A 19,441-nucleotide genomic window follows, 5' to 3' on the forward strand; every position below is an offset into this window, starting at 1 on the left:
TTTCCCACACCGTATTAAATGTATGCATCATCTTTTATATTAAATTCCAACATTTTATTAGTAATTTCATTTAATATAATGTTGTTACTGGCTGTTACCAGTCCAATGTAATCAGTATTAACAAAAACGATCTTTCCACTGCCGAAGAAACAGAAGCAGCTGAAGTGGCATTTAGATGCATTTACACAGACAGTTTAATGAAGTTAAAATGTAGCATGAATTCATTTACACTGCAAAATTATAACAGCATAAATAAGGTTATGAGATTGATGTTTTAAATCAGTTTATATATATATATATATATAGTGACGCGTGTCCCGAGGCCTCATCAGCGTCGCCCTGAAAACACACGAGGAACACCTGGGATCCTCGTCACGGGCTGATCGGTCACAGCTGGCGGCAATCAAGTGGCGATCACACCAGAAGACTGGATGCTCCTTACTAAACTCTGCCCTCTGACACCCCCCAACCCCCAGAATCCTCACCCCTCCTCATCACTACATCTGATTTATTTATTTGTTCATTTACTTACAAACAAGCAAAAAACAGTAAACTTGTTATTACTTGCACTACTGTCTGTTCATCCAGAGTACTGAGTAATCCATCTGCACACTGAAATATTTTCTATGCACTTTACTGTCCATTGCACTAGTGTAAATGATGTTCATATGTTCATAGTTTCTGCCTATAGTGTACATAAACTTTTACATAATCCATCTGTATAGTATGTTCATAGTACACCTGTCTGTATATCATGCTGATAGTATTTAAAAATCTGTAAATTATGTCCATAATACTGTCTTATCTGTATATTTATTGTACATTTGTAACATATTGTAGACCTTATATATTCTGTACTTACTGCCTATTGCACTTCTGGTTAGATGCTAACTGCATTTCGTTGCCTTGTACCTTACATGTGCAATGACAATAAAGTTGAATCTAATCTAATCTAATGCTGTTTCTTTGTTGTTCCTTACAGAGAGCCCATGACCGATCAGCACCCCACGCTCAGACATGCCACACTTGGGACACCGCCACGACCAGTGCATCAGCCAGCGAGCACTCCTGCACTTCCCTCTTTTATCACCAGTTTTTTGTCAATAAAACCACCCTCCGGGGCCTTTTTGGCACTCCTCGCTGTCGTGTGATTCTTCACCCCGTTACAATATATATATATATATATATATATATATATATATTTATATATATATATATATATATATATATATATATATATATATCCAAATATGAAGTAATGGTACTTTTAAATATAAAAATGAAACGCTGAATCATTCAGTAATGAAACACCACTGAGATATGCAAGGCTGTTCTACTGTGATCTTTGTTTGGATCTATTTTCATTAACCAAAACCGAGCAAACACACTCTCTTGGTCGTGACAAGTTATAAATATATAAACTACCTTTTTACCGCAGTATGTTTCACGTGTGTGCAGTTGTGTTAATTTGTTTTGATTTCTCCATGAAACTGTTTCAAATGCAGACATGTTACATAAGCCTCAACTGCAGTTCGGTCAGGCAAGAAAAATTCTCTTTCACTTGCCCCTTCAAAAAATCCACTTATCCCAGACAAACATTAACATCAAGCTCTGTTACTGTACATAAAATTAAACCCGCCAAAAGTGGCTAGTGGGAATGACCTTGTTACCTGCCACTGAAATCTACCCGCATTTGCTGTGATGGTAGGTGTTAATGTCAAGCCCTGGTCAGGCACCTATTAAGTCAAATATACTCTAGACAAATCTTTTAGGCTACGTCCACACGAAGCCAGAGCTTTCCCTTGCCAATCTTTTTTTGTCCTCGTCTTAAGAAATATCTGTGTCCACAAAACTAACACAAAACAATGTAATATACAAGCCAGACCAATATGTGGTGCTGTAATGGTTTCACTCTCCCAAAATGCTCGATCCATGTGGACGAAATGCCTATACAATACAAAATTTATGCGTATACAGCTAAATGCTTTTCCGTGTGGAAAGTCAACTTTTATTGGCATGGTTTGCTAAAGATACATTTGGCAGTATGGCTCTGTTTTAAATTCCCCTTCCTTTCATGAGCTCCATGAAAAGTTAAGAAAGAGAAACAGCAGCAGCTTCTGGGGGCGACCCTCCCATTTTTAGCATGGGAGAGCAGTGCAACATCCCCAAACAGACCATACCAGGCAGTCCTCCATGGCTTTACCTGCTGAATCGAAGACCAAATGAGCATTTCAGGAAGCCAATCTACTGAACTGTGAAGAGCTAATCAATATACGTGAAGAAGTCTGCATAAGAATTGTAGCTAGAGCTAAAGATAGAAGTTATAAATATTTAAATAAATAAGTAAATAGGCCCAACAGCTACTGATGTCACATTAAAATAAAATAAAAAATAATTAAAAAAATTAATTTAGAGATTAAAAATCTCTGCATGTGGAAAACTCGCCACCTCTGAGAAAACTATAGAAAGCAATGAGCAAAACAGATTAATGCAATAGATCAGAATAAGGCCCAGAGCACCCATTTCTCAGACATAATATTAACTTTCACAAGAGTGTGAGTGAGAAAAGGAGATGCTGATCATTGCCTTGAGGTTTCTTAGTTTTAAGGCCATTAAGCCAGAGACGAACATATGGATTTTCTAGTAAACTGAGGGTGGATGGATCTAGGCAGCGCAGGTGGAATTGGATTCCGGCATCCATAATGTTGATGGCTAAGGCTTCATTTTTCATGTTTCAAAACAATAGACTATAAAAGCACTAACATATGATACATCTACAGTGAACGTGTCACAGAAAGTCATAAATTTGTGATGTATATTTTGCTAAAGTTTGACTAAAGATAACATTATTTCTGTTATATATGTGGGACTTTTATTTTGAAATAGAATCTGCTTTTATGGCTAAAAAATCCTGGCCAGGATGTGTCCTGTATAAATGGCTCATACGGCCACCCTACAAGTAAGGCACCAAACAAAACTGTTTATACACTGAGGAGCATCCCTTATGATATTAACGTTTGTCTCATTGTCACAAAAAAAAAAAAAAAAAAATGAAAAAAATAACAATGTTTTCTAGACCATTGTGCACCCCACAGAACACAGGCTATCAGAGTGAGATACAATTCCAAAAGAGCAGTTGACAAGGTGTTAGAAGTCATGGATAGCAGCTCATTTGGCCATACACTAGCAAACCACTGATCATTAGAAAAAGAACCAGAACCAAAAAAAAAAGGTGCAGCATCTGTGTACAATTTAAGGTCTGCAGAAGACTCCAGATCATCATTATAGAAAAAATGAGACGCCATTCCAGTTATTGAAGAGCAGAGACCTGAACCTGAGATCTGCAGCCTGTGTCTAAGGTAACTATATCCTTAAGATCTTTAACTGACTTGGAGAAGTCAAGGAGCCTAACAATAAATGATCTGCCCTAGGGAATTATAACATGGGCTAGCAAAGACAGCAAATATCTTTTGGAAAAAGATATTGACATCTGAGCATTTCTCATGACGTCTTTGATGCAATTTAATTTCTCAAAGGGCAGTGAGGCTTGTATTAGGTTTGAATCTAAGGTGATGCCTAAGAATTTAAGGACTTTAAGAGAGCCTTGGTCATGACAAGTTATAAATATATAAACTACCTTTTTACCGCAGTATGTTTCATGTGTGTGCAGTTGTGTTCATTTGTTTTGATTTCTCCATGAAACTGTTTCAAATTCAGACATGCAATTTAATTTCTCAAAGGGCAGTGAGGCTTATATTAGGTTGGAATCTAAGAATTTAACAAGTTATCAAGATTTTACAGACAAAAAAATAATTAGGCAACCAGGATAACCCTGCAAGAAAACCTTGGACAAAACCTGCTTGTAATGAGGAGTCGGCTGAGTTGGGATCCATGTGCAGCTTTATTAACAAACAGTCAAAAGTACAACAGGCAAGGTTTTATCAACAGCGTCAGAGGCAGAGTATGTGAGCAGAGTGGAGCGGCAACAATTTCCCCTCCTCCTCCAAGCATTCAATAATCACTCTGCTCCAGCTCCGCTCCAGGTTCACCATTTCCCACTTCTCGCTCATTGATATCAGAAACACAGCTCCATCTTCCCTACCTAAGGAAATTTATGGCAATAATACTTCAGTATGTTTTGAAATATCACAGTAGTTTTAAAGTGGCTTATTGGTAGTGTGCAAACTTTTTTCTACCACATGCCATACTTATTACATCATTGTCAGCGTTATAAGATATCATTGCTTTTTTGCAGTGCACATTTTGTTTGTGAAGGATGAAAATAACTATTTCGTCAGTTATTTATGAATTGCTGCATTTCTTACAGAATTCTGCTTTTTCAAATCTGTTTACAGTGTACAGATAAGATTAAATTTGTATGAATGCATTATTGACAGAGCAATTGCATGTAAATAAGTGCTGTAACTGTTTAAATCATGCTTTCACCCGAAAATATTCAGTATCTAGAAGGAAAAAACGAATTCCTTTGATAACTAAAACTTCCCGCTCATGTCCATTGCTGTCAACATAACCTTCACATTATTTCTGATTTGAGTGATCCATCTGTATCAGGCTAGCTAAATATGTTTAACGTGATTTCTTGCTAAATATGTTACAGTTAGGTCCATATATATTTGGATACAGGCACAATTTTTGTTCACTCAGTGGTTTAATAAGTATGAAAATTATCTGAATCATATGCTGTGGCCTTTGCAGTCCCCATATCTCAACCGAATTGCAGACATATGGGGAATTTTCGAGCAGCATGTACAGGCAATAGACTCCACCACTATCATCAGTTACCAAATGCTAGAATGGAGTTTCATCCCTCCAACAGAGTTCCAGAGACTTGCGGTATCAATGCCAAGGTACCTTGAAGCTGTTCTGGTGGCACATGAGGCCCCAACATTGTATTGTACTGAGAGACTTTATGCTGTTTACCCATCTGTATATATGGAACCGTTGTCTGTGACATACCTAAGATTCCCTAATATTGTTTTATATATTGTTTATATAATTTTAATCTTATTGTGTTTTTATAAAATGTGAATTGTAGACTAAGAGGACATAAGTCATGTCTGAGAAACATACTCAATCTATATTTTCCATGTACACTTGAAGGAAAACTGATAAAAGGATTGCTACAAAAGTGGCTTTCCAAAAAGTGTATTATGTTTAAATTAAAATCCAGACATGGATGCTACTACACAGACAAATTTGGTTCAAAACATTCGTTCAGTCTTATCTGCAAATGACAGGAACTTGACAGAAAGGTGCTATATAAAGAAACCATTATATTACATAATTATCTTACATATATCTTCCAAGGTTGAAAAATGTAACACTAGAGCTTTGAGAAGACGTTGTTGCAAATCAGTTTACAGTTGTTTGTGTGGAGTCTGACAAAGAGACACTGAAGAATCATAAATACCAAGTCCACCATAGACTGGTTCAGTGAACATAGTGTTGAATGTGTGTAAGTGTGTGAGAGTGTGTGTTTCAGAAACACTGTAGAAGGACAGAGTGCCAGCTGACCAGTCCAGATACACTCCTACTTTATTCGAGGGAGGCGACGGTGGAGAAATGTAAATGACCTTATTGTTGTGCCAGGCACTGAATCTATTAAAGGAGTAGTCCAGACTCCAAGACTTCTCATTGCATCCAAACAGACAGTCATCACTCTCTCCTTTTCTGCTGATTCCTTTATATGCCATTGAAATAAAAGCACCCCTACCACTCCATTCAGCCTCCCAGTAACAGCGTCCAGACAGACTCTCTCGACACAGAACCTGACAACATCTATCAAATCTGTCTGAATGATCAGGATATGGCTGTGGTTCTTTCATATATGTCACCTTCCTGTTTTCTTCAGACAAAGATAAACGAATGTCTGCTGTGTTTGGATCCAGTGAGAGATCACAAGCATCTGAATACAAGAACAGTGATTAGCATCTAAAATTACACGTGAAGGTGTGTCTGTAAAAAATACAGTAGCAAAGCGTACCTACATTTCCACAGTCCTGGTGTGATTCTGAAGTGTTCATTATGGTCCAGACTAAAGGAACACAAATAATGAAACCAAAGGGTCATAATTAGTTGATCGATCTATCTATCTATCTATCTATCTATCTATCTAATAGAACCATATAGGGCCTCAACTGATACCATGGAAATATTGTTTTTGTGGTGTGGAGTGCACATGCAAAAATACTGCAGAGAGATATTGTTACTTTGTAAAGCCATAGCAGACTAAAGTAAATTGTATGTGCAATTTAAATTACTCTATGAAAATAATTAATTAAAAATGCATCATAACCCAACATTTATGACTTTACAACATTAATGTGGCTAATATGATCACCCTAGTACTTAAACTGTACATTTAAATAAAATAAAATTAAATTAAACTAAATTATGCTTGACATACTTGAGTTTTTCCAGTGTGCAGTTTGGATCACTGAGGCTCTCAGATAGCAGCTTGACTCCTGAATCCCCTGGATGATTGTAGCTCAGATCTAGCTCTTTCAGGTGTGATGTTGCTGATCTCAGTGCTGAAGCCAGATAACAACAGCCAACCTCTGTCACCATACAGCCAGACAATCTACAAACAGAAAGTAATTTGGTTTTGAAATGTGTACCAGTATTTTCCCTTTGGTCGGATTATGAGCTATGATTGCCTGGATCCTGATGTTGTAACTTGCTTTATACTTGATACTAGTGTTCAGCCTTGAGTATGCTTTTGATTCCACAAAAGTAATTGTTTTCAAACACTTCTAAGCACCTTAGTATCTCCAGGTGACAGTTTGTAGTCTTCAGTGCATGAGAGATCAGCTTAACGCCTGAATCCTGCAGGTCATTGTTACTTAGGTCCAGCAATCTCAGCAGGGAATTTGATGACTGCAGAGCTGAAGTTACAATTTCACAGCACTGACCAGTGAGATTAGAGTCAGCAAGACTGAAAGAGAATTAAATACAATTTTAGGAGGGAACAAAATAGTTTCAATAATTAAAGATCAAGTTCTGATTCTTTTTGTTAGTATTTTATCTTTACTACTATTTCCCTTGGATTTATGACAGAGCCTGTGGGTCTTCCCTCATAGGATTTTAACCCTCACCAGTGCAGTCTGTCTCGTATTTTCCTGATGACCGTGAAAAGAACTAAAAATACTCCATTTTTTTTATCATACAGATAAGAATAAGGTATCATTTGAAACTGTGAAGGGTCTACTTTTATTTGGGTATAGTCATTATAACAACAAAACAGTGTGCTTTTATAAAATAATTAAAATAAACAGGGTGTGCTCTCTGCCGTCTTGGTCTCTGTCACCTCTCTTCACAGACACGTAAATAAAACAACCTGAATCTCAGCAAATACTTATATATATATATATGTGTGTGTGTGTGTGTGTGTGTGTGTGTGTGTAATGTTTAATGACTAATAGGGGTGGTATACTAAACTTAATGAAGTATTTCACTGTATTGCATAGATAGTAGGGGTGGAACAATACATGTATTCGTACCGAACCATTACGGTATGGACATCTAGGTTCAGTGTATGATGCCTTACAATGAATACAGGCAATTCAACCCCAATCCAGAAGTGGGCACCCGCAGCAATGCAATGCTGCTTGATAACCAGCCGCCAGCAGAAGAACAGCGAATGCCATGAGTTGCGCACTTGAAAACAAAGCCCAGTAGACAGTGACCATGTGCTGATTCTGAATGCGTCTCTCACAGACTGATAAAGGAGTATACTTTAAAGGGGTCCTATTATGCTCTTTTACAAAGTCTTGATTTTGTTTTGGGGGTGTACTAGAACAGGCTCTCATACTAGGTTGTTCGAAAAGCACATTCATTTTTCACATATTTTACATTATTACAACACCCCAGTCTGGCATGAATGGCTCGAATAGTTCCTGCATCAAATGAAGGCTTGTCTTCTGAAATACGAAATGTGCTGTGATTGGTTAGGTGGGCCAGTGTGTGTTGTGATTGGCAGCACTCGGCACCTGGTCGGGAAATGTCATGCCCCTTACCATAGCCGCCTGCGAGCTTCATTGTAGACATTGCGTCAAAATCAAATCAATTTGAGTGCGATTTAAACCCGATGATTGTAACCACAGCCTTGGGAAAGCTAGCGTGTCTTCGACAAAGTAATAACACTCATTGCCTTCTCTAGAGCAGCTCAACCGGGCCTCGTCCCAATTCGTTGATATTTGTGATATAACAAATCCAGGAAAATATGCGTTGTAGTCCAAACAATTTGTTCGTTGTAGTTTTTGAAAAGTGATTTCTGTTAAATAAAATATCTCCTTTTGAACTGGACTTTGAGCTATGTAACTTTGCAGATCTTTTTTATGCTCAAACAGCAACATTACAGACTAACTAAAGTTGAAAAAGTGAAAAAGCATAATAGAACCCCTTTAAAGGCTTGTGCACTCAACTCTTTGTGAAATGGAGCTTTGTGCTCGTGTATCCTACCTTTCTCATTTGGCACAAATACAAATATTCCATAATATTTCCATATTTGCGATGTAACGTATCTGAATACTTAACTATTATTGATCTGAACTGATAAATAACAGATTGGAGATTAAAATAATAGTTTTTTTTTATTATTATTCATTTAAAATGAGAAAAATCTGCTGAGATGAAAAATTTACTTAAGCCAAAATTGTTATTTTACTATGGTAAAATAAATGTTCAGCGATATCTTCAAAAGATTTTTGAATTTTGGCGCACATTATTTTCTATATAATGTTGATATGGTAACTAATAAATACTGTAAATTTTGTTATGCTAGAATGTGTGGAAATATTCAAACCACGTGTGTTACAACTAACCCCGCGTTACTTTGTGCCCCGGCTCCCCTACATAAATTAAACAATATTATCGAGTAATAATCTTACAAATCAACAATAGCCCAGCAAATAAAATTAAATATCACTCGCCACAAAAAAGGGCTTCCTGCTCTTCTTATAATGCGCTAAGCTATAGACATTTTAAAAATGTATAATTTTGTTTCTCTATTTAACTTAAAGCATTACTAAACATTTTTCCTGATTTTGCCTCTGTGTTTCCAGTCAGATAGTTTTAAGTTTTGAGTCCAATGATCCAGTAAATGAAAACTAGGCTGTTTACATCACAGATGGCAGAGAGAGCAGAGACACACAATGCATTTTCAGCAAATTATTCATTCAAGTGTGTTTCTCTTTAAAACAAAACATATTGTCCTGTCATATTTTGAGATTGTTTTTGAAGATGCCTTCATGCATCATGCTGTGTGTAATACAGACTGAACGAAATATCAAAACAGATTTATTGATGCACAAACAAAACCAATGAGTGCACTTGACACACAGATCATACATTGTATTTACGCACAGACATATTTCAGTGCATTTAGGTTGTCCAACCAGAGGTCCAAGTACATTGGATCATTGCTACTCTCAGTTTAAGAATGCCTACAAAGCTCACTCACTACTGGCTTTTGGCAAATCTGACCATTTTCCTCACACCGGATTATAAACAAAGGCTTGTTCAAGAACCCCTGGTGCAGAGGGTGGTGACGTGCTGGTCCACCCACTCAGAAGCTATGCTACAGGTGGCTCTTGATGACATAGACTGGGACATGTTTCGGGGAAGTTCATCTGACATCAGCGAGTTCACAGATGTAGTATTAAGCTTTGTAAACACGCTAGCTGAGGAAGCAACTGAAACAATAACTATAAGGACCTTCTCTAATCAGAAACCGTGGGTGGACAGAACAATCCGTGCAGCAGTAAACAAACGCACTGCTGCATACAACGCTGGTATTTTGTCAGGAATCGTGAGTGAGTACAAAGCTTCATGCTATGCTCTCCGACGAGCAGTAAGGGCCACCAAACTCCGATACAGGGAACGAATAGAGTCTCATTTTCAGCTCAATGACTCCCGAAGCATGTGGCAGGGACTAAGGACCATCTGTGCCTTTGGAAATAAATCCTCTGCAGAGGTGAGAGCAGATCTGTCACTGGCTGACGAGCTAAACTCTTGAAAACAATCTAAGCAGCGCAAGCCTGCCAATCAGCACGTCAGGATGCAGCAGTCAGAACAGCGATAGTCATGTAATCACTTTGTCGGAGGATGAGGTTCGGAGGGCCCTAAAGCGAGTTAACATCAGGAAAGCAGCCGGACCTGATGGGATTTCTGGCTGTGTTCTGAGGTCTTGCACAGATCAACTCGCTGGTTTGTTTACATCCATCTTTAATGAGTCTCTTGCTACCTCGGTGGTTCCCACCTCCTTTAAAAAATCTGTCATCATTCCTGTGCCTAAGAACAATAAACCCTCTTGTCTGAATGACTATCGTCCAGGTAAAAAACTACATTTGCGTCTCCATCCCGGATACTTTAGACCCTCTCAGTTTGCCCAACAGATCTACTGAAGATGCCATCTCTCACATCCTGCACTCTTCTCTCACGCACATTGAGAGCAATAAGGGGAACTATGTAAGGCTGCTATTTATCGACTATAGCTCAGCTTTCAATACTATAGTCCCCATCAAGCTTGCTTATAAACTCATGGACCTCGGTCTAAACTCTTCACTCTGCAACTGGATTCTAGACTTCCTCACCGGCAGACCTCAAGTGGTGAAAGTAGGCCAGTTCATCCCCAGCTCTATCACCCTGAACATAGGAGCCCCACAGGGCTGTGTCCTGAGTCCCCTGCTCTACTCTTTCTACACACGACTGCATGTCTTCCCACAGCTCCACATCTATTATCAAATTTGCTGATGATACTGTGGTTCTGGGCCTCATTCACAACAATAATGAGACCCCATACTTGGATGAGGTAGAGAAACTTACATCATGGTGCCAGGACAATTGTCTCTCTCTGAATGTGAGCAAACCTAAAGAGCTGATTGTTGACTTCAGGAAGAGACAGCAGCAGCCCTATACTCCTCTTATGATCAGCGGGACCCCTGTGGATAGGGTGAACAGCTTCAAGTACCTTAGTGTAAACATCTCCGAGAACCTGACTTGGACTACCCACATTCAAACACAGGTTAATAAAGCCAGGCAAAGACTGTACCATCTGCGACAGCTGAGAGAATTCAGGGTTTTGCCAGCAATCCTGAAAACTTTCTATTCAGGGCCATAGAAAGTGTATTGACTCAGTGTATATCAGTGTGGTATGGGAACAGCTCCAGTCAGGACTGCAAAGCCCTGCAGAGAGTTGTGTGCTTAGCTGTGCGCATCTCAGGGTCTGCTCTTCCCTCGCTGCAGGTTATCTACCTCAAACGCTGCAAAAGCAGAGCTGCTAAAATCATCAAGGACTCTAACCACCCTAGTAACGGTCTTTTCAATTTGCTGCCATCTGGTAAGGGCATCCGTAAACTGATGTCAAAAACTGATAGGCTTAGGAGGAGTTTCTTCCCCCAGGCCATCAGACTCCTAAACTTCAAACCAGCCTCTTAACATCTACATGTCTCCACTTAATAATCACTTAATCATATATATTTGTATGTATGTATATATGTACGTATGTATATACAGTAGCACTGAAATTGTGCAGACATATAATTTAAGGTAATAAAATCAAATGAAATATAATAGTAATAAAAAAAGAGAATATACAATTAATAAATAAGTAATAGCTATAAGATAATAAAAATATAGAGAACATAGACCAAATTACCCAGTTAAAAATGTCTACTTGAATGTACTGAGAAAAAAAATCTTTAATGTAAGAAAGTACATTTGTAGTGCATTGTTATTTTTGTGCTAAATAAAATTGTAAAAGTTATACACTATAAATACACTAATTAAAAGTATATTTATACTTCAGTAGTACTTCAGTGCAATTGCAAATGTATACAGAATTCCACTGATATTTAAATTGAGTTTTAGTTAATTGAAATAAAGTATGCTACTGCAAAAATATGCAGAGGACTTTGTGTGAACTTTGTAAGTGTTATTAGTGTTATTAGTTATTAGTGTATTTCTTAAGTGTTCTTTGACTGATTTAAAAACTACCACACATTTATATAGATATACTGGGTTTAAATTAAGTTGATTTTATTTAAAACATATTAGTAATGTTATAGTTATAAGAAGGGCCATGTTATCCTAATGGGCAACATGGGCTGCAGCCCAGGGCCCCGAAACACTGGGGGGCCCCCGAGTCTATTCTCTTTTGCATTTTATATAGGGTTGCCAACCGTTCCGTATAATATGGAATCGTCCTGTATTTAAGGCATCAGTTTCTCCGTATTTGCAGGCATACACTGTATGACCACCTAGACCATACAAATAACAAATGTTTTTTTTTTTTTTTTTCAAAGCAGTGTTTGAATTGCGAACATAGCCTCTCAAGGAAGGCTTTAAGACCAAGTGGAAGCATCTGCCGCATATTCGCTTCCGCTTTACAGTGAGCGGGACTCGTGTTTTGATTTCTGCAAATCAGTTTGGTTGAATGCAAAGATGTGATTATTGATCGTAAGCACAACATCCAGCTAGAAAACACTATCTACCTTTCACTGTTTGCAATAGTTGGACCGAGGCTATAGAATAACCTTCCTTTATCTGTGAAAGCTTCAAATTCTATGAGTTTACAACTAAATTGAAATCGCAGCTTTGGGCCCCCAAAGTTAGCCCAGGGTCCCTCAAAGGCTTAATGCAGCACTGGTTATAAGTACATTTCCGATAAGTACTTGATTGTACAGTTTAAAAAATGTAACATGTAGTTAAGTATATCATATAAAAGAATGTTAACAATCAAAATACATTTGGAATGAATTCATCTATAAAAATATGTGGGCAATACATTAAAAGTACATTTTGTATATATTAGTACTGTTAAACAATTAATCGCGATTAATCACATCCAAAATAAAGGTTTTTGTTCACATAGTAAATGTGTGTTTGCTGTGTAGATTTATTATGTATATGTAAATACACACCCATGCATGTATATATTTAAGAAAAATATGATGTTTATTAAATATTTATATATAATTTCAATTATATGAATATAAATATATACATGTAAATACATGTACATTTTTCTAAATATATACTGTATGTGTGTGTATTTATATATACATAATAAAAATACACAGTACACACAGATAATGTAAATAAAAACTTTTATTTTGAATGTGATTAATCACGATTAATCATTTGACAGCACTAGTATATTCTATGTATGATGAGTATATTTAAAAGTGTGTGAAAGATGGTTTCAATTGTACTACAAGTGGTAACTAAAAGTTTGAGATGTTACAGTATGTACAGATGTACAGTCATGAGATGTTATATGTGTTGTTCAGGTCAGGTGGAATAAAGCACAAGGGAAAAAGTTGTTCTTATGCTGCTCAGTGATGCTAGATCTGTGACAGAATGCAAAAACAGAAACAATGTCTTTGTACAGAAGGCCAAGTTTAAAATAGTTCTCATTTTTTGCAAATGTCCCTTTAGGTGCTCCGTACTTTGCTGTAAGGGTTTTGGGTGGCATAATTCACATTTACCAATTAAATGAATTTTGAGAAAAGTCGGTGTGCTGTCTGGTTAGGGGATGGGTTTAGCCTCAAAGCAGCCAATCCAATTTAACATGACTGACCAAAAGGGGAGAGCAGAATGGCACAAAGGTGTGAATGTCCCCTGAAAATAAATCTTTAAGGGATTACTTGCCATGGCAACAAATGACTGTTGCATGGAAGAATACCTCAGTAACAGTGTTGAATGTTATGAAAGTTATGACTGTGTTGCCCCCTTGTTGAAGTTTGTGGTTAAAGTACCACTCAGCAGCCAAAAGCTTTAAATACGTTTCACAGATAGGGTGGCAGTTCAACAATCTGGCGCACTCATTGCTAAGGGTCCCATAATCAATCCACCCAACTTTAGGGTCTCCACTTAAAATCCTCTACAGCAGGGGTGGGGAACTCCAGTCCAGGAGAGCCGCAGCACAACAGAGTTCAGCTCCAACCGGAATTAAAACTCACCTGCCTGTAGCTTCCCAGTAACCGTTCAGACCTTGATTAGCTTGTTCAGGTGTGTTTGATTAGGGTTGAAGCAAAACTCTGCAGGGCTGCGGCTCTCCAGGACTAACGTTCACCACCCCTGCTCTACAGCACAGTTTATGAACCTGGGCCTGGTGGCACATTAATGGTACATGTGTTTAATGTCTTTCTAATCTGGTTTTAGAGAGCTCTGCTAATGAGCTGTTAAGTCAAATTAGGTGTGTTGAATTGAAAAGACTAAAAAACAGGGTTGGGTACCATTGCTCTGGTACAATCATCAATACAAAATATGACTTAATAAAATCAATAACTTTTGAGAAGCATCTCCTATAAACATTAATGTTTTTTTCTCTCTCTCTCTGATTTGTCTGCTTTAAAGGGATACTCCACCCCAAAATGAAAATTTTGTCATTAATCACTTACCCCCATGTCGTTCCAAACCCATAAAAGCTCCATTCATCTTCAAACCACAATTTAAGATATTACTGATGAATAAAACAGCGCATCCTTGTGGTGTGGATGAGACAGAAGAGCATACACAGCATACGATGATATGGAGAGACACAGAGGAGACTGTTGACAAAGGAATTGTTGAAAAACTCATTACTTTTGTTTTCTTAGCTTACAAAAAGTGTCCCCTTCACTTCATATAACCCAGATTGCACGTCTGATGGCAGATGGAGTATTCTGAAGATGACTTTTCTACCTTTTATGGACCTTGACACAGTTATTTACTTGGCAGTCTATGGGACAGTCTCAACCATCCAGGTTTTCATCCAAAATATCTTAAATTGTGTTGACGAACAGAGCTTTTACGGGTTTGGAACGACATGGGGGTAAGTGATTAATGACAAAATTTTCATTTTGGGGTGGAGTATCCCTTTAAGTATTTAAGTAGATTTGATGCCTTTTGTAGACTTAAACAAAAAAAAAGACATCACATGACATGTGGTCTCTACATGAGCAGTCATACATATATAGTAATTTGCCAGCTAATGCTGGTGTGCATATACAGAGTTATGGCATTCTCTCCTGTATTGGTAGCCAATGAGCTCGCTGCTCAACATTCAAATATACAACTAGAGCTTGCCATAGTAGTGCAGCTTGCTTCAGAACAGTGAAATTCAACATCTAACATAAGTGAATATATTATTATATTGTAGTCTATATTTATTTTAATATATGAAATTAACTCACAAAGCTTTTCTGCAATTCATCACAGCTGGTATCAGTCTTCTTCTCCCCTCATCTGATGTGTTGTATTTCTTGAGGTCCAGCTCATCCAGCGGCTCCTCTGACATCTGAAGCATGTAGGCGATTGCTGAGCAGTGAGCAGGAGAGAGTTTCTTCTCTGAGTGTTTGTCTGATTTCACAAACTCCTGAATCTCTCTGGACAGAGTCTGATCTTTCACTTCCAGCAGACAGAGGAACAGATTGATGGATCTTTCAGTGGACAGATGTTTGTTGTTCTTAATTGTGTTTTTAATACACAGTGAAGTTTTCTTGATGCTCTCTAAACTGTTCTCTGTGTGTGTCAGTAGATCCTGTAAGAGTCTCTGATTGGTCTCCAGTGAGACACCCAGCAGAAATCGCAGGAACAGATCAAACTGTCCATTTTCACTTTCTTGTACTTTACTGAATACACGTGTATGCAAATTATGTAGTGAATCAAAAAGTGCTTCTGTAGTTCTACATAAATAGCAGTAAACTACATAAAAAGCAGCAAGAAACTCTTGAAAGGTGAGATGAATGAAGCTGTAGACTTTCCTCTGATGAATAACAGATTCCTCCTTAAAGATCTCTGTGCAAATCCCAGAATACACTGAGGCGTCAGTGATGTTTATGCCGCTCTCAATCAGGTCCTCCTCATAAAACATCACATTGCCCTTCATCAGCTGTTTGAAAGCCACTTCAGCAAGTTTCAAAATCACTTGTCTGTTGGACTGTAGGAGTTTCTCTGGATCTCTCTCTTTATACTTCTGGTTCCTCATGTTGATCTGAATAAGCAGGAAGTGGATGTACATTTCAGTCAGAGTTTGAGGGATTTCTGCACTCAGATCTTCTTCCAGGAGCTTCTGAAGCACAGTGGATGAGATCCAGCAGAAGACGGGGATGTGGCACATGATGTGGAGGCTTCTTGCTCTTCTGATGTGTGAGATGATTCTGCTGGCTTGATGCTGGTCACTGATTCTCTTCCTGAAATATTCCTCCTTCTGAGGCTCAGTGAATCCCTGAATTTCCGTCAGACGGTGGATGTATTTGGAGGGGATCTGATTGGCTGCTGCTGGTCTGGAGGTGATCCAGATGAGAGCAGAGGGAAGCAGCTCTCCTTTCATGAGGTTTGACATCAACACAGCCACTGATGAAATCTCAGTCACATCACAAACTTTCTGAGCGTCTGAAAACTTCAGTGTGATTCTGCTTTCATCTAGACCATCAAAGATGAACACAACTTTACACTCCTCATAAATCTGTGAGTCCAGATCTTGAAGTTCAGGATGAAAGTCCAGTAGAAGTTTGTGAAGACTGTACTGATGATCTCGGATCAAGTTCAGCTCTCGAAATGGAAGCACAAACATAAAATCTACATCCTGATTGGCTTTTTCCTCGACCCAGTCCAGAATGAACTTCTGCACAGAGACAGTTTTTCCGATTCCAGCGATGCCTTTCGTAAGAACGGTCTTGATATGGTCTTTCTCCTCATGTCCTGGTTCAGCTGAGACTTTAAAGATGTCATTGCAGTAGATTGGATTGTCTTGTAAGTGTTGAGTTCTGGATTTATTCTCCATGTGTAAAACCTCATGTTCTTCATTCACTCTTTCACTCTCTGCCTCTAAGATGTAGAGTTGTGTATAAATACTGTTCAGTAGGGTTTTATTATCTTGTAGTTTGATTCCCTCAGATAAGCTCTCATACTTGTTTTTCATTATGGTTTTGTATTGATCTTTGACTTTCTGAAAAACATCATCATCCGGTTGTTGAGAATGCTGCTGCAAATCTCCAGTTTCCTCAATCAAGGCTGGTTCAATGACAGGACACGGTCTGGTCTGGTCCGAGTCGCAGCTGATACAGTGTCTTCTTAAACCATCACCAGAGACTGCATCTATCAGAACCTGCTCACAAACTCCATATCTGGACTGATAATTAATTTGATCTTCCCTTACCTCACTGCAGAACCCCAGGGAAAAGAGTAGTCATAATTGTTATACAGTATGCATACAAAAAGCCATAACAAAAACAACTCACCAATAGCCTACCTTGGATTTCTGAACTGTGATTTATCGTGAAATCCAACAGGTTGTTTTATTGAACAGTTGCTCTTCATACAGACACAGCTAAGATCACCTCCCTCTTCTTTCTTCTCATAGAGATTCATTTTGGATGCAGTCCTGACTGTGTATGATACTGTACTGATTATGATCAGTATTGTAATAATTTTTTTTTTTAAGATTACATCTAAAAAAAAAAAAAAAAGCAGATTGAGTTCTGATCATTTCCTTGTTATGGCACCCTGTGTTTTCCCTCTTAACTTTTTAAACCTGGGCTACATGCCAGACCCATAGCCTAGTGGGCTATGTGCTCATGACATCTTGTGCTGCTGTACAGCAGGTGACCAGAGTTTGTATCTTAGCTTATGAGGTTATTTCCTGATCCCATGCCCAATATTCTCCCCAATCATTTCCTGCCATTTCTCCACTTTCCTCTTTAAAAGCCAAAAAAAAAAAGGCAAGGCTGCACTGTGATAGCCATTCGGTGGCATATCCTGACATACTGTAGGAAACATTTCAGAAACATTCAATGTAGTTGACTTATTTACAGCTGTTTTTGGTATATGAAAGCCTACTGTATAAAATGATAGAGATGTACAAATTCCATCTTGTTTCGAATTTCTATCAGACAGTTTTGAAAAGAAGCCAGAAAATAAACAAGAAACACTAGTTACACAACAAAAGGCATTAACCATTTCTTTCTTTCTTTCTTTTAATCTGCCGTGGTTTTGCCAGCAACTAGTCAATCTTTAATCTTTATTTCTATCTGTGAAGTGCTGAAAGTTTTCCAGGCATTCCAAATTATAGTTCTGTAGTTTAGACAATACAAATCTGTTTACTTTCTGTTAAAAGCAAAATAATAATAATAATAATAATAATAATAATAATAATAAAATAAAAATTATGATTGCATTATCATTTGACAAAATAAAGCTTTTTAATATGTGATGTACACACAAACACACTTCTCATTTGATTTTTACTTGTTATGAAATATGATGTGATTTATTTCTCACGCAGAGTAACAGATAAAACAACTCTAACAAACCTATAACCCTGTAGTTAGTTAAAAAACTCAAGTTTCTAGGGTTCTCCCACAATTTAATGTTATCATCTATAAAATGCCTTTGTGAAACATTAACTTACATGTACAATATTTACTGTACATCATTTAAAGCAAAGACAAAATGGCAATGCACTCACCTTAAAATGTGTCGCCGCTCTGGCATGCTCGGTAAAGTACATCTGCACTCTTCAGATTCATCTGGTTAAACCAGTTGAGTTTTGTCTTTTTTTTTTTTTTTTTGAGTCTTCTTTCAATATACTTCTTGTTGACAGGATGAACTCTAGATGAGGAAGCTAATGAGAGTACACAGAATACCAGGAAATACATTGACTTAATTAAAAAGGCAACAACTTTTTTAAAAGTGTTCAGGAGACTAGTGTATAATGTTTTACATGCTTTTTATGTTTTGCATGTAAACTTTAGGCTTTTTCTTGAATCAAAGAAGTTATGAAATTGGCTGTTGACATATAAAAGATCACACTTTCCCCAGCAGAAACTTGACAAAGCTGATACTATGATATAATATCAGTTTGACATCATTCAAATGTTAAAGCATTAAATCTGTCCTTTGAAATTGTTGTGAAATGCTACTGGAGAAATTAACAGGTTGTGTGCTTAGGTTGGACTATTCAGAAGATCTTCTTTCCCTTGTATTATGCAGTGAGCAGTTTAGCACTGGTTAATGATTTAATGCACTGAGCACTGCTTTAGTTTATACAGTGTTCGAATTTTGTATATGTTATTTGGGACACAGTGTTCGAATTGTGTCAAAGCTCTTGGGGGGTCCCCCAATATACATTTGTATTTATTTATTTCATATAATAATATAATTTAATTTACTTTACTTGTGAATTTCATTTACTTTGTGTGTTTCAGAACATGTTTTTGCAGCTGAGCATTTACTATATGTAAAATTAAATAAAAATCTATATGCTTTGAACAGTGCGCATGTAGGCATTTTATTTCATAAAAAAAAAATAATTTATCTTGAATCTAGTTATATAACCCTTTCATATTTTCTAGCGGAAGTTTTCATAGTTGGGTAAACTTATAGTGGTGAATGAGAGACTACATTAAATATATGTTTTGTCACAACAGTGTTTCTA

At 37.5% G+C, this 19,441-nt stretch overlaps 1 protein-coding gene across 2 annotated transcripts; it reads right to left on the reverse strand.

Annotated features, from left to right (window-relative positions):
• Window positions 1-3,882: 3,882 nt before the first annotated feature.
• LOC109067512 (NACHT, LRR and PYD domains-containing protein 12-like) lies at window positions 3,883-17,970 on the reverse strand. 2 transcript variants are annotated; one of them, XM_042736282.1, is made up of 6 exons: window positions 17,258-17,970; window positions 15,198-17,168; window positions 6,782-6,955; window positions 6,428-6,601; window positions 6,009-6,055; window positions 3,883-5,926 (listed from the first exon to the last, which is right to left on the reverse strand). In XM_042736282.1, the coding sequence occupies exons 1-6, from the start codon at window positions 17,374-17,376 to the stop codon at window positions 5,379-5,381; spliced, it is 3,033 nt and encodes a 1,010-aa protein (XP_042592216.1). In that variant the 5' UTR covers window positions 17,377-17,970; the 3' UTR covers window positions 3,883-5,378. The 2 variants fall into 2 exon arrangements, with proteins under 2 accessions (XP_042592216.1, XP_042592217.1); XM_042736283.1 differs by having other exon boundaries at window positions 5,817-5,926; window positions 6,005-6,055; window positions 17,258-17,966.
• Between the last annotated feature and the right edge of the window lie 1,471 nt (window positions 17,971-19,441).

This window comes from Cyprinus carpio, chromosome B13 (assembly GCF_018340385.1).
Source record: "Cyprinus carpio isolate SPL01 chromosome B13, ASM1834038v1, whole genome shotgun sequence".
NCBI lineage: Eukaryota > Metazoa > Chordata > Actinopteri > Cypriniformes > Cyprinidae > Cyprinus > Cyprinus carpio.

Coding starts and splice junctions, on each gene's coding strand:
- LOC109067512 (XM_042736282.1), bottom strand. CDS start 17,376: ATGAATCTCTATGAGAAGAAAGAAGAGGGAGGTGATCTTAGCTGTGTC. Junction 6,602..6,781: donor TGTCACCTGGAGATACTAAG/GTGCTTAGAAGT, acceptor TTCTGTTTGTAG/ATTGTCTGGCTGTATGGTGA. Junction 5,927..6,008: donor CACACCAGGACTGTGGAAAT/GTAGGTACGCTT, acceptor TCTTGTATTCAG/ATGCTTGTGATCTCTCACTG.